Raw genomic sequence first — 13,548 nt, 5'->3', positions numbered from 1 at the left:
GTACTAGAAACATCCTTGCAATTTATTGTGTAGCGTCCATACCTACCTACGTCCATACCTCACTCCGTCCCCCCTACCTGTACCAAAAGCCTAACAGGTAACTACGCCTACTACCGTCTGCTGCTACTTTCGACCGGTTCGGTGTTCACCCACTTCGCCAAACTTCTTCCCGCTGTCGATCATCACGCATCATCTGCAACAACAATAGTCATCAGTACTGCAGACTTCAAGACTTTTTGACTTCCCCCGACACTCTTTGTTCTCTTTCCTTTCTTTACCTAACGAACCTTATCACCAGCCTCCTTTTCCCTCATTCATAATAATATTTATCCGATACTTACCTCTTCATATACTATTATTATTATTATCTTTATTATCTTTACTATTATTTTCTCTCTCTTTTTTCCTTCCTCCCTTCTCTTCTTGTAGTCTTTCGCCGACGCGAACCACAATTTGACGAGCAATGCGCCGGGCCGAATGCCACGAGGGTCTATTGGAGGCTGGATAAATCAGCAAATAATGTCTACGCGACAACAGTAACTTGTGTCTATCTATTGTGTATTGCATTGTATTTTACAGGTTTGAGGGCGTGCAAAGGTGCCAAAGGTGCCAAAGGGAGAGAACCGAGCGTTACCATCGCACCCAACTTTGAGGTCAGTGAATAAAAAACTCCATGCAAGGTACTTTGAACATTCATCTTTTTCATTGTACACATCCCCATAATTTCCAATTCAGCCAATCCTTTGTCGAATTGGCTTGTCGTCGCCATTGCTTCGAGAAACACACGTCAAATCATTGTCCGATCTTTTAGGTCATCTATTTACTTGTTACTTTTTTTTATACCAAGTCAACCAAGACCGGAAATACTAAACCCTTACCTGGCAGAAGTAAAAAAGAGAAGAAAAAAATATCCGTCTTATCGCTGTGTCCTCGAACCTCATGATATCTACAACAACATACCGATCCATACCGATCCTACTTAATTCGCATCCGTTACTGTAACCGCGCTTCATTTCATGATTCCTAGCACCAGGTTCGCGTGCAACATTTCGAAGTTGCATGAACACAGGAAATCATGGAGGAAGTAAGGAAACCTATTGACACATTAGTTAAAAACGTCCTCCCTCCCAAAGCACATTACCTATCATTAGACACCACGCGCCGGTACCGACCACACGCGGATGACAAGAGATTAGAAGAGCAGGACATCAGACCTCTTCAGTACACCACTTTCGTTAGTGACGCAGAGCGTGGCGTTCTTCTGACAAGGGCCTATTTCGACGTCCGGGAAGAACCTTTAAATCCAGTCAGTGCGCGTGGCGACATAACACCTCGAACGTCCGATCCCAGCAAACCTAAAACAAAACTATCTTTAAAAGACTATAAGAACAGGAAAAGGTCGCCCGACGGCGGAGAGACACCTAAGCCAACAGCACAACTCCCAAAGACGAATGCGCCCCCAAAAAAGAAATTGGATCCTGCTGGGAAAGAGACGGAGGACCATCGTGTTATTAATAAAGAACCCCCCGACGCAAACTCTAGCATGAGGCCGGAGGCGCGTCATCCTCGAAGCCCCTCGCCGGACAGGAAAAGACGGGCCGTAGAGGCTGAGCACGAGTCCAAGCCAATTAAGAGGAGCAAAGTTGAGAGCTCGACGCCCAACTCTATAAGCTCACGTTCTTTTAAGGATAGCATTACTCAGAAACCCGAACGGCAGGCGGCTTCTGAGAAGAAACTTAAAGAATTAAAGAGCACACCGACCATCAACGCAAAACCTGCACCGAACAGCACAGGGAATAAAGGTGTTTCTCCCAGACCTCCTAGTTCTCAAGTAAATGGTACCCAAAAGGTAGTTAAAAACAGAGACGGATCGGATAAGAAGATAGAAAGTAACTCAACTTCAAAGGCGCCTTACGTGCCCCCATTATTATCACCGATTGATATATCAGACTACATGGACGATTCTAAGCCGTCGCGGCCTAGCCCTAAGAAGAAGCCGACGGATTCAAATGGCTTAAAACCGCCAGCGAAGAAAAACAGAGAAGATCGCGAGCCGTCTCCTAGCCCTAAGAAGCGGAAGATCCCGCCGCTCCTATCTCCGACGCTCCCACCTGTTGTGCTAGAGGAACTGGCGAAGGCAAAATCGGCCTCTTCAAAGGACTCGAGTCAAAAAAGCAGTCAGACTATTTCTGACTCTCCTAATGGACAGAAAAAGGCGGCGAAGGTTCCGAAGCGCGAAGAGACCATACATGTGGAAAGCGGCAAGGGGCAGCGGGAGTCACTTATGGTCTCGTTAAAGTATAAAAAGCGAAATGCCAAGACGATAGAACGGCTCTTAAATCTGCCTTCTGGCGGCAAGAGGAAGAGCGACTTATTAAGAAGAGATGAGCGCGTGAATCGCGATCGTTCCGATAGCTTGGAACCCGGTACTGCACGTAAGCGACCCGCGGCGGATCCTCCTAACGAAGCGATCAAACGGCCAAAAGCCGTAGAGAATCCACGGCCATCTACACCGCCGGGAAGATCATCTGCGATGACGCGAGCTGCATCCAATAGTTCTCAAGTTGGCACTCCAGGAGTTGCCAATGGTCTCACTCCAGCCGCGCTGCCACCCGACCGGCGCCGCCCACCTGTCGACCCAGAGAAGCTGCAGAGGCTACAATCGAGAGCCTTAAACTTCATTAGGCTTGGTACCCAGCTAAAACATGAACGCGATGCAGTATTGAAGAATCCGGGGGAGGGGGTTACGGAACGCGACCGCCAAGTTGCCATCGCTGCTGGTATTCAGTGTTTAGTCTCGTTTCTCCTCGGCTTTAAGCTTCAGAGCGATGTCTCAGATCTCGAGCGCAAACGAGCTTCAACCCGGTCAATGCGAGAACTATTACTATTATTCCGAGTAACGAGATCTGATTGCGCAAGGCACAATGCATTGACGGCATTAATACTACGGCTTCAGGGTATATGTCTTGTTTATATCGGTCGCATAATGTGGTCATACCCCAGTGATGCCGAGCTTGCAAGCCAGATCGTCGCGAACTGCAAGGAACAGCAAGAGATTTGGCATCAGGCCGACAGCGCGCGTAGAGCCATGGGTGTATATGATGGAAGTTCTAAGTCAGATGATGGAGGCTCGATAGGCAAGCTCATAGATCGACTTGGACCGTGGACGATACCCGAAGAAGCTATACCGGTTACTCTTGATGTTTTGCGCAAAGTCATGCAGGCTAACGGCCCATGGAAGCCAGCGGAGTCCCTAACTAAACTAGGACTCTCCACGACAAACGGGATTTCCACCTGAAACTGGAGCCAATGTTGTGGCCCTCGAGAAGACATGGCGGTTCTTACGGCGGTACCAATTCTCATCCTAATGTATATTACGAACCATGATTTCTACGACGTGATACCAAAACTCTTGCCTTACTTCCACCTCTGCAGCAACAATCCTTTCAAAGTTTGGGTTATCGGAACGTGAGAAATATCGGTCGAGGGCGACCCGGAATGTCATGCGGCGTCTCGCTGGAACGAACGGAATAGGGGTTTGGTTTTGTGATAGCGTATACAGGTACTGCGACTAAGGAACATATCTGTTTTTTGATTTTACGTGCGTGATTCTATCTATCTGTCGTACAGACAGACGAAGGAGTACAGAAAAGAAAAAAAGTTAGATGAAGCGGCGTTTCATAGGAGAGAAAGCGAACGGGAGGGAATCAAGATGGATGCTTGGCCCCTTCTTTCTTTTTTGAGCGTTGGCCGTTTGTGTATTCTGTTTTTTGTTTTTGTTTTTCTACCGTTTTTTATCCCGCAGTCGTACTTACTTCGATGATATCCCGCCGGCACGACCGAGCAAAATGGTACTTTAAATGACTACCTCGTTAACTTCATGTGGCCATTGCTCCTGTTGTGTTACGTATGTGATAAGTTTTGTGTAAATAAAGGGTATTTATTGCTACATAATTACGTCGATATCGACTCGGTTGGTAATGGTAATGAAATCCAGAACTAAGAATAAGTTTTATTTGGATTCAATATTATTGGAAAATCAGTTACTAAGTGGAATGACATGGCAGTCTGTCTTGCTTGAGCTAAGATAGTGGACGAGGTTTACAATATCTCGGTAGCCATGGTTAGGGAAGTAAGTGTCTCCGAAGTCCATATGTATACACGATACCCAAGTTTAGGAGAAAGGTACCTAATGCATGAGGATATGACAGAAGTGATAGAAACTAGAGGTCATCGTGAATTATTACTTCGAAGCCCATTGCTTAAATCCCTAAATGGCTACCTGACCTAACCTAATCATACATCGTACTATACTTAAATCATTACTAACGCCGTGGTATCATTTCGTTTTGCGGTCAAATTAAGACCTTGCCAATTACCTCCTTGGGTACCTAGGTACTTATACAAAGTCGGCAAGGCGAGTCCAACCCTCCTCGCCAGCCTCCCTAAACTCGACTCCCTCGCCGAAATAGCCCGCGTCCTGCCAGGCTTTCATCGTGGGCCCGTCGAAGGGCCCTTGCTTGTCGGCATTGTCTCTGCCGTCGATCCAGCGGTATTCCCACATCTTCGTGGCGGGCGCCGCCCCGTTCGGCGCCTTTTCCGGCTCCACCCAGGGCTCGTCCGCTTCGCGCGTGTACTCCCGGATCAGCCGCTCCCGCTCCCGGTCGTAGATGTCCGGCCGGTCTCGGCCGAGCAGCCTGTCGGCTGCTTCGGTGATCGCGTTGATGGCTTCCTTGATGCGCGTCTGCTCCGGGTCTTCGGGCGCTTTCTCGGCGTCCACCTCCATGGCCTCCGGCTTTTGTTGCTGCTGCTTCTTCTGCTTCCACTTGGGCACCTTCTTGGCCTTCGTCTGGCCCCGCCCCAGCCTGGCCAGCGCTTCCAGCGGCGTCTCGCCGCGCTCGAGGTGCAGGATGAGCGAGCGGAGGAGATCTGACGTCAGCACGCTGTCTTCTTCCCGGCGGCGCCGGCGCTGCTCCGCCTCGCGCTTCTCGTGCGCCGACGCCGCCTTCTTCATGTCCTTCTTGCTGACGCCCTCGAGCCACCGGTCGTGCACGGCGTCCGGGTCCGCGGCCTTGCGCACGAAGTTCCCGGCCTCGTCGAACCGGCCCTCCTCGTGCTCGGCCTTCAGGTTGAACGCCTCGACCTTGGGCGCGTGCTTCTTGAGCCCCCCCGCCCCGACCTCCGCGTCGATGCCTTCCTCTTGGATCGCCAGCTCGATCGTCTCCGAGTCCTCGTCCCCCGACGACTCCTCGTCGAGCCGCACGTGCCCGCCCGACTTGGACTCCGCCTCTTGGCCCTCGATGTCCGCCGTGTCCACGAAGTGGACCTCTTTGCTCGTCTTGCCCGTCGAGTAGTCCGCCTCGTCGTCTTTCTCGTCGCCGTCCTCGTCCGCCGCGAACATGTCGTCCATATCCTCGTCGTCGTCTTTATTTGACTTGGATTTGGATTTGAGCTTGGTCGACGCGTGCAGCGTGCCGAGCTCCTCGCGATCCGAGTCCGAGTCGTACCCGTCGATGTTGACGGCCCCGCGCTTCGTCGCCGCGCTCCCGCGGATCACGTCCGCGTCCGCCGCCAGGTAGTTGTCGTCGGCCTCGTCCTCGTCGTCTTCGTCCTCGGCGGCTTCGGGGGCCAGCGCGGATGGGTTCCGCATGTCGAACTTGACCTTTTTGGAGTTGGGCTCCGCGTGGTGCATCCGCGCGTAGTTTTCGCCGGCGCGCTTGGGACGCGCCGCGCTGAATCGGGAGGCCATGGTGGTTTTGTGGCTTGTGGTCGGGGTTGTCCTTGTGATTGAGGTTCGTTGAGGCTATCGTGGATGCCAATTACCTATTGCCAATTATTTAGGTAGTATGTACCTAAAGTTAGGTAAGTTTAGGTAAAGTATGGGTTAAGTTTGAATTGAGGCCGAGCCTCCAATAGTTAGCGAGATCGAGACCCAAAATATGACGTTGAAATTTGCCCCTGTTTTTTGTAGCTGCTGCTCATCGGCGGGGCCATCAAAGCTTACCTACCAGCCTACCTATGTACCTAGGTATTGTATCCCGTGTGCCGAGTTACATAAAAAGGTACATGTCCTAAGGCTGGCCAGGTGGAAAACAGGTAGGTACAGGTACCTAATACCCCTGACGGATTAATCCACAGGCCGAAGTTTCGTCATAAGCAGTTGCCCTCCGGTACATGTAGTACATGACCTGTTAGGTAGCTGTGAGGAAGGTCCAAGCAGCTTCTGTGAAGTTGTCATGGAAGCATTAAGTAATCGAACCCCCAAAAAAAGACGAACGTTTACATGTTTTCTTCCGACTATTCACATTTACATCCACTTTTTACATACATAATTCTTAAGCCTTTTCATCTTAAAAAAATTAAACAAAAATAAATAAATACGTCTCCATTTATTCCCACCAATCCTCCATCCTTCACACCTTTTTCAGAAGAGGTAAAAAAGAAAAAACCCCCCACCTCGTTATGGTTAGTTACACGATTACACCACTCAGTTCCTCTACTCCAATCTCTAGATTTCTCTGCTTACCACAATTCTTATTTCGTAGTACCGTGGATTCAACGCTTTTGACGTCGACGACCCGGACGCCATGTCGTACATGGCCCGATCTGGAATGATGCGCGGCCCGGCCATGCGCCGCTTCGACGAGTACTTCCGCTGCTACCCGATCATCATGGCCCCCGGGGCCGAGAGACCGGAACTGAACTACGGCTCCAAGATCTTCCTACCCCCGTCCGCCCTGCAGAAAATATCTCAGCTACACGTACAGTGGCCCCTTATGATGGAGCTTATAAACGGCGAGAAGGAGCGTCAGACACACGCGGGCGTGCTGGAGTTCGTGGCCGAAGAAGGCAGAGCGTACATACCACAATGGGTTGGTTTGGGTCTTGACAACGGATAGGAATGATCACATAGCTGACGGGGGTTTAGATGATGCAAACGCTACAACTGGATGTCGGTGACATGATCCAGATCAAATCGACGTCGCTGGAGCTAGCCAAGATGGTTAAGCTACAACCTCAGTCGACCAACTTCCTCGAAATTAGCGATCCTAAGGCCGTCCTAGAGAAGGCATTCCGAAACTTTGCTACTCTAACCAAGGGCGATATTTTCAACTTTGAGTATAACGACGAGGTTTACGAGGTAGCTGTATTGGAAGTGAAGCCGGAGACCGAGAAGATGGGCGTTTGTATGATAGAGACTGATGTTTCAGTCGAGTTCGCACCACCGGTAGGATATGTCGAGCCGCAGAAAGGTAGCGGTACTAGTACACCGAGAAGCACGAGGGGTGGCCTACCCGCTGGCGGGCTTATGCATCCCCAAGGGACGATGGCGCAGTCCATTAACTACGATGCGATCGCCCCTAATTCTGCAACGGCCGCTGCGGGAGCCCGAGCAGTTTCGTCTCATTTCTTAAATGAGGGCCACAAGCTAAACTCCAAGAAGGGCTCCAAGGCCCCAACCCCAAAACCTACAACGCCTGTTGCCGGTGCTTCCACAAACGCAGTGCCCGTCCCGCGCCGACGGACGAATGGACCTATGCCTCTCCGCTTACCTCCGAACAAGTTGTTCTTCGGCTACGAGGTCAAGCCCGTGAAGACTGACGCAGACAAGGAGGCAGACAAGGAGAACGCGAGTAAACCGCACTTCGCGGGGCAAGGCCAGACCCTTAGAGGAGCCGTCAAGCGGAAGGGCGAGGGGGAAGATAAGGGCAAGACACCAGAGAAGAAGCCTCAAGAGGGACGTCGGCTGGATGGGCGAAAGGCGTGATGATATTGGACCAGGAGGGGGCGGGGGGTTGTGCCAGGCGTTTATGGAGTTTTCTAGGTAATCCTGCGGGTCTGGTAGATTAATATGACGACTACGATATTCTCATGAAATATTTATTAACATTAACATTATTGAGACGAGTTAGTTGATTGGGGTTGTCAGTTTGCTTTGATGAGCTATAGAAAGGATGTACTCGCACGGGCTCGCTTCACTATGAGGATTAAGTCTAGCCTAAAAAAAATTTATATACAGATAGATGAAGCTTGAGGGATGTTAATTTTGACACTCTACCATGGAACAGAATATCTAGATCGACGAATGACCCTGGAGACGTCTTCCTGCCTATCTCAATGAGAAGCTCAAGCGAGTCCATTACTGAACATTATATACGGCAAAGAACTTTTCAATGACGTAGTCTCTTCTCCAATACGTCTCGTATGCAGTCACTTTTGAGAGCCTCGCAGTGCCGTAGTGACCTAGTAGACACGTCGCAAGAGGCGAACAAACATTCCCAAGAACGGTAATGGAGACGCCTAGTAACTGGGTGCTATTAGTTAGTTCAACTTCGTTGAAGCTAGCCTCTAGAGATTGATCTAGCATGGCTTCTAGAAGCTTGGATTTCATGGGCACTTTTATAAAGAGTAGAGAGTAGGACATATTTGGAATAGCCTGATGTTACTAAAAGTAAGTTCACTTTTACAATATACGCTAGCCATAACTACAATCATTGCCTAGAAGCAATAGGGATGAGAGTTTACTGGCTTGTAAACTTGCCAAACTTACTTAGAGCATATGATCCCGAATACTTTAAGAGCGATGCAAGCCATAAAAGCTTGGTATAGCTAGCCGGAGGAAAGACACAATAAATTTTGCCATCTTATAATAGTCATTCTTGGTCCCCTTTTCTACGTAGTACTTAACAATAGAAGTAGGTGTCATAATCGAGTTAGAATCCTCCAACTTCAATCTGAGCAGTATATTGGGGTCTACGACGAATCAAAAGCCAAACACGAGTGAATAGTTGCAAAGCGAGTTAGTTAATCGAAAAGTTCTAGATTTCAACTAGTCATTGCCATAATAAAAATATATACCTATGTACATGTGAAAAAGGGTTATATGTTATGTTAGGTTACGTATTCCTACAACGAAGCGAATAAAAATATCGAGTCTTTCAAGACTCGTCGCAGATCTCTGATCTTTATCGTTTAGATACCTAGATACCCAGGTAGGCAACCTAGCAAGAGGCACCGCCCGAGGGGATGTTGGAGCATGCGGTGCTCTTCTTGCCGCCCTTAACGCTGACGCCCGACCACGACCAGTTGCTGCACGAGCCCTTGCCGCAGAGGATGTACACGTTGGTGGCGCTGCTGGACACGGTGCCCGTGACCTTGTTGAGCTTGACGTCGGTGATGGGCACGCCGGTGGTGGGCTTGCCCGTCGGGCTGCCGTTCTCGTAGTCCTGCTGGATGACGATGCCGTACTTGGAGATGTTGCTCAGCGTGATGTCCGAGTACGTGATGTTGTTGACCACACCCGTGGCGCCCGACACCGTCTTGATCCGCACGCCGTTCTGCGAGTTGCTGATGCTCGACTTGGAGATGACCACGTTGCGCACCTCGTTGTCGCTGCGGCCGCCCACCGATCCGATGCTCAGCCCGTGCCCGCCCGAGCAGCTGCCCCCCGTGAACTCGATGTTCTTGCCCGAGTTGACCGCCAGGCAGTCGTCCTGATTCTTGACGTTGGCCCCGATGATCTTGACGCCGTCCGAGGACCCGACGTCGAAGGCGTCGGTGTTGTGGCCGCCGGCCGAGTCGCCGGCCGAGTTGTCGATGGTGATGTGGTCGAGGGTCAGGCCCTGGGCGTTGTTGATGGAGAAGCCGTGGACGGGCGTGTTCTTGACGTTGAGCTTGTTGATGGACGAGGACTTGAGGTTGTGCGCGTAGAAGAACTTGGGCTTCTTCTTGCCGCCGTTGCTGCCCTTACCGTCCCACCACTTCGCGCCCTGCCCGTCGATCACGTGTCCGCTCGCGCCGTTCACGGTGATCTTGGTGCCCGAGACGCTGATGAGGGGACCTTCCCATTCCTTGTACCCGAAGGTGGTGGTGCCTTGGAAGGTGACCGTGGTCCCGTCGCTGAGGCCCGTCAGGTCAAGGGTCTCTCCGGCCGGGACGGTGATGCCGTTGAGCACGATGTTGGTGCAGGACTTCTTCTTCGAAGCTATGGTGTCGATGGAGGTGAAAGTGCAAGTGCTGGCTCTCTCGTTGAGAACCGAGCTAGGGGCCGCGAGGGCCAGAGTGGCGAAGCCGAGAACAGCGAGGTTATGCATTGTGTATAGTTGGGTTGGGTATTGGAAACGCGTCTGTGGTTTGCCCAAAGGAACGAGAGTGTCGACTAATGCGAAAAGAACGAAGTTATATATTCTCTCTGAGCGTGAGTATAGAAAACGAGGGACTAGCCTGGAGAAAGAAAGGAGTGAATGACTTGTTCGAGTCGCTATTATTCTACTTGTAGCAGTGGTGTCTATTGGTGGGAAAGTTCGAGAGACATCAACAATTTATATACACCTGCCCCTTTTGCGAAGTGGTACGACGACCTCCGAGTATTTGCATTCAAGGCAAGGTCCGTGATTCGCACGGGAAGCTGGTGAGACACGGAAGTGGAGGAAACGTTGATCACTTTGCTAGTGGACCACCTCCACCTGGGTCCATGTAGCCCACCGGGATGTTCCCTGGCTTATTTAACGTGACGACGTTAGTATTAGAGCGTGGGCTAGCTAGGCTTTAAAGGGAGATGGAATTACGTACGTAGCCAGGTGTTAGTATCAACTCATGATGAGAGGTTCATGCGATACTATGATGATTAGTGGAGGATAATATAACTTCAAGGATCATGCAGGGGCCTTGCTGATCCGGAGAATACCCAGCGTACGCTATCATTCGATCTTGGGATGGAACGGCCCTTAGCCGGATTGCGGAAGGATACCGAAGGGTTGGAAACGCTAGGCTAGGGTCCATGTTGAATTCCCCACCGTCGTGATACAAGAAGGCTTCTTCGAAGACGTATACCCGCTCACTTACCGCTAGTCTTTAGATCTATGTAGAACATTAAACGAGATGGTTGCAACGTCAACTAATAAACCACCAATAGGCGTTTTGGGTAGTTTCCAAACTCGATGATACTGTCGACTAACCTGGATAGCCTTGATGAGAATTAGTAACCCGGCTTGAATAAGAGGAGAATCCTATTAGTAACCGGAAGACTTATAGCGAAAGCATGGCAGAATTTTTAATGATAGTTGCGTAAAGGAGAAGTCATATCGCACAGTTAAACTGGGTACCTAACTAGCTGACTCAAGTATCAATTCGCGTCTACTTCGCGTCCACCATCATCGAACTCTTCGGAATAACCCGCATGAAAATCACTGGTCAATATCACATCTGTGGGCCGCGGTAACTCTTATGAATGTAAAGCCTGAGACACCTCAACGTAGATGACGATGTGGACACAACGCGGAAATTAGATGAACGCAAAGCTCTCGTTCATGCAAAGGACCCAGCTCTCAGTCTTCATCTTAAATAGGAGGCGGTCGTGATATTTAGGTAGCAAACGAGGACAGTCTTTTCACTCGTGATAAGTTGGAAATTAGTTCAAGTCTCGAAATCGTCAAAATTGTCTGGTAAAGGTGGTTGATTAGCATCATCATCTTCGCGAGTAGAGGCAGCCGAAGAGGAACCAAGGAAGGAAAGTCATGGGTTCCTGTTTTTCGAGCTGAGCTGTAGACTCACCCGAATCTTTGTCATCCTGAGAAGGCGAGGGCATATCATCGTCCTCGAATTTCATAGAGATACTTCTAAAGCAGTTAGTCGATATGCCACTGTATTATTACGCCTCCAGAACAGACCAGTGTAAGGTTAGGTGCTTACTGGTTCTTGGATCGTTTCTTAGGAGTCTTCTGCTCTTCATCGTCCTCGTCGTAGTCAACTGGTATCTTAGTCTTACGTTTGGTGCCGGCGCCGCGGCCGCGACGAGCGGGGGCGGCAGTTGCCTTTTTCTTGGTATTAGGCTGATTGGCATCAGGAGAGGCGTCGGGACTAGCGGCCCCCTGACACACCACCTTTTCATCTCTGATCATCTTCTGGAAGTGCTGTCTATAAATCCAAGTTAGCTCGCTCCGTGAATGAAAAGAATCGAGGGCTAAAGACATGTGTAGTGGAGAATAGGCTAGCAGGCATTTGGGCGGAAAGTGAAGCTATGATACAGGTGCCGCAAGAAGCTCCACGCAAGAAAGCCACCGCTGAACAGCTAGAAGTGAGGAATCCATATTATTGCGTAACTAATCGAATGATTCAGGTAGATAATCGCATAGCAGAGAATGAAATGGGCTTGCAATGCTGCAATATTGACAAAGAGCTCATCCCAAATCATGATACATCATATGCATCTAGATCAGCCGGCCCGATCATTCTTTGGACGTGGCAGCAGTGTTGATGGATAAAGGTAAGGAGGTTGATGCTTCAGGCATGTTGGGCAACACCGTAGCCAATACATACTTGTGAGATAGAAAAGACCGGGATGAAATAGCGAGAGAAAGAACGTATATCATACCTCATTCCGTTTGCAGTCATTCCGTGGCCCATCTCACGAAGCTTTTCTGCAATTTGCTCCTTTTGCTCCGGCGTCAACTTGGCGACTTCCCAGACAGCTCTTGAAACGTCGCGGTAGACCTCAAACGACCAAGTTGTCCCGTTCTTCGGCATGGTGACGACCTGCGTTAGAGTTGGTTTATCGATGTCAATATAAGAAGGCTTGCAGAAGTAAAGGTGCAAGAGGCAGATAATATCCTTAAGGGTGTGATGGAGAAAGATGAACAGCTCAGGTTATTCGTTGGCATATAAACCAATAGTTATTGATACGTGCCTGGAATCAAAGTGTGTTACCTGCTTGCAGAAGATACGCACTGTTTGGGTAGGAAGGCGCGAAAGAGATTAGAAAGCGTGGGATAGACGAGATGATGAAATGAACGAAAAAGGTCGCGTAAGATAGACTGAATAGGGCATGAGGAAGGTGGGAGATCCAGATGTGACGGAATTTGCGTCTTGTGACTTGTGATGTAAACAAGCTATGTAGAGAATCCTGGCTATAAGTAAGCACCTATGTAGGTGATGAATTTGCTCCGGTAGTCCTTCCACCAACGTATGCGTATGCCGTCTATATTAACAAACTGCATGGGGTATACGTATATGTGTGTATCCTTCTGGACTTCTGCATTCGTATCTTTCTCAAATATATAAATAAGGAATACTAAAGGTCCTTTCCTAAAAGATGGCTGAAATTACTGGCCATCTACGAAATATATCCCGATAACTATCCCGCTCACAACTCCAAATGACCGGTAGATGTGATGCCGCACTGTTGTACAGCAGTTTCCTGGATACATTCCTCTGATTCTCCCATTCCCTAGAGAAGCAAACGTGAGTATTCGTGCTCTATTGACTTCAGATTAAAAACAACGCAGCTAGAATAAGCAACCATATAATGTAGACCGATAACTACTGAAATGTCGCTGGGTGGCTATGGTCTATTAATTATGCCTTTCAACAAAGGGTTCAATATAATTATATGGCGAATTCTTGAATCTTTTGGATTTTTATTCTAGGTGATAAAAATCCTGCCTTCGTAGGAGGTAGCTTATGTTTAGGCGTCCTCCCTGAGAGCGGAGATGATTGCTCAGTAAACGGATTGCAATTGCTATGCTTCGCCATAGTATCTACTACTCGCTT

The 13,548-nt window shown here is 49.4% G+C and overlaps 5 protein-coding genes across 5 annotated transcripts; 2 read left to right on the top strand and 3 right to left on the bottom strand.

The window, feature by feature from the left end:
- Positions 1–357: 357 nt before the first annotated feature.
- On the top strand, positions 358–4,010 carry F4812DRAFT_198051 (uncharacterized protein). Its single transcript, XM_047930201.1, has 2 exons — positions 358–680; positions 886–4,010. Exon 2 carries the CDS (start codon positions 1,076–1,078, stop codon positions 3,296–3,298), a length of 2,223 nt encoding a protein of 740 aa, XP_047794210.1. The 5' UTR covers positions 358–680; positions 886–1,075; the 3' UTR covers positions 3,299–4,010.
- Positions 4,011–4,345: 335 nt separating this feature from the next.
- On the bottom strand, positions 4,346–5,844 carry F4812DRAFT_197971 (uncharacterized protein). Its single transcript, XM_047930197.1, has one exon. It carries the CDS (start codon positions 5,747–5,749, stop codon positions 4,400–4,402), a length of 1,350 nt encoding a protein of 449 aa, XP_047794209.1. The 5' UTR covers positions 5,750–5,844; the 3' UTR covers positions 4,346–4,399.
- Positions 5,845–6,175: 331 nt separating this feature from the next.
- On the top strand, positions 6,176–8,085 carry F4812DRAFT_415957 (UFD1-domain-containing protein). Its single transcript, XM_047933016.1, has 3 exons — positions 6,176–6,465; positions 6,546–6,872; positions 6,929–8,085. The coding sequence occupies exons 1-3, from the start codon at positions 6,463–6,465 to the stop codon at positions 7,766–7,768; spliced, it is 1,170 nt and encodes a 389-aa protein (XP_047794208.1). The 5' UTR covers positions 6,176–6,462; the 3' UTR covers positions 7,769–8,085.
- Positions 8,086–8,817: 732 nt separating this feature from the next.
- On the bottom strand, positions 8,818–10,587 carry F4812DRAFT_415955 (glycoside hydrolase family 28 protein). Its single transcript, XM_047933015.1, has one exon. It carries the CDS (start codon positions 10,092–10,094, stop codon positions 9,003–9,005), a length of 1,092 nt encoding a protein of 363 aa, XP_047794207.1. The 5' UTR covers positions 10,095–10,587; the 3' UTR covers positions 8,818–9,002.
- Positions 10,588–10,941: 354 nt separating this feature from the next.
- On the bottom strand, positions 10,942–13,020 carry F4812DRAFT_197945 (uncharacterized protein). Its single transcript, XM_047930196.1, has 4 exons — positions 12,374–13,020; positions 11,692–11,916; positions 11,091–11,618; positions 10,942–10,967 (listed from the first exon to the last, which is right to left on the bottom strand). Exons 1-3 carry the CDS (start codon positions 12,523–12,525, stop codon positions 11,468–11,470), a joined length of 528 nt encoding a protein of 175 aa, XP_047794206.1. The 5' UTR covers positions 12,526–13,020; the 3' UTR covers positions 10,942–10,967; positions 11,091–11,467.
- Positions 13,021–13,548: the final 528 nt, after the last annotated feature.

This window comes from Daldinia caldariorum, assembly GCF_022478825.1.
Source record: "Daldinia caldariorum strain CBS 122874 unplaced genomic scaffold F4812scaffold_2, whole genome shotgun sequence".
In the NCBI taxonomy this organism is placed as follows: Eukaryota; Fungi; Ascomycota; class Sordariomycetes; order Xylariales; family Hypoxylaceae; genus Daldinia; species Daldinia caldariorum.
This window is presented reverse-complemented; position numbering and strand designations above follow the sequence as displayed.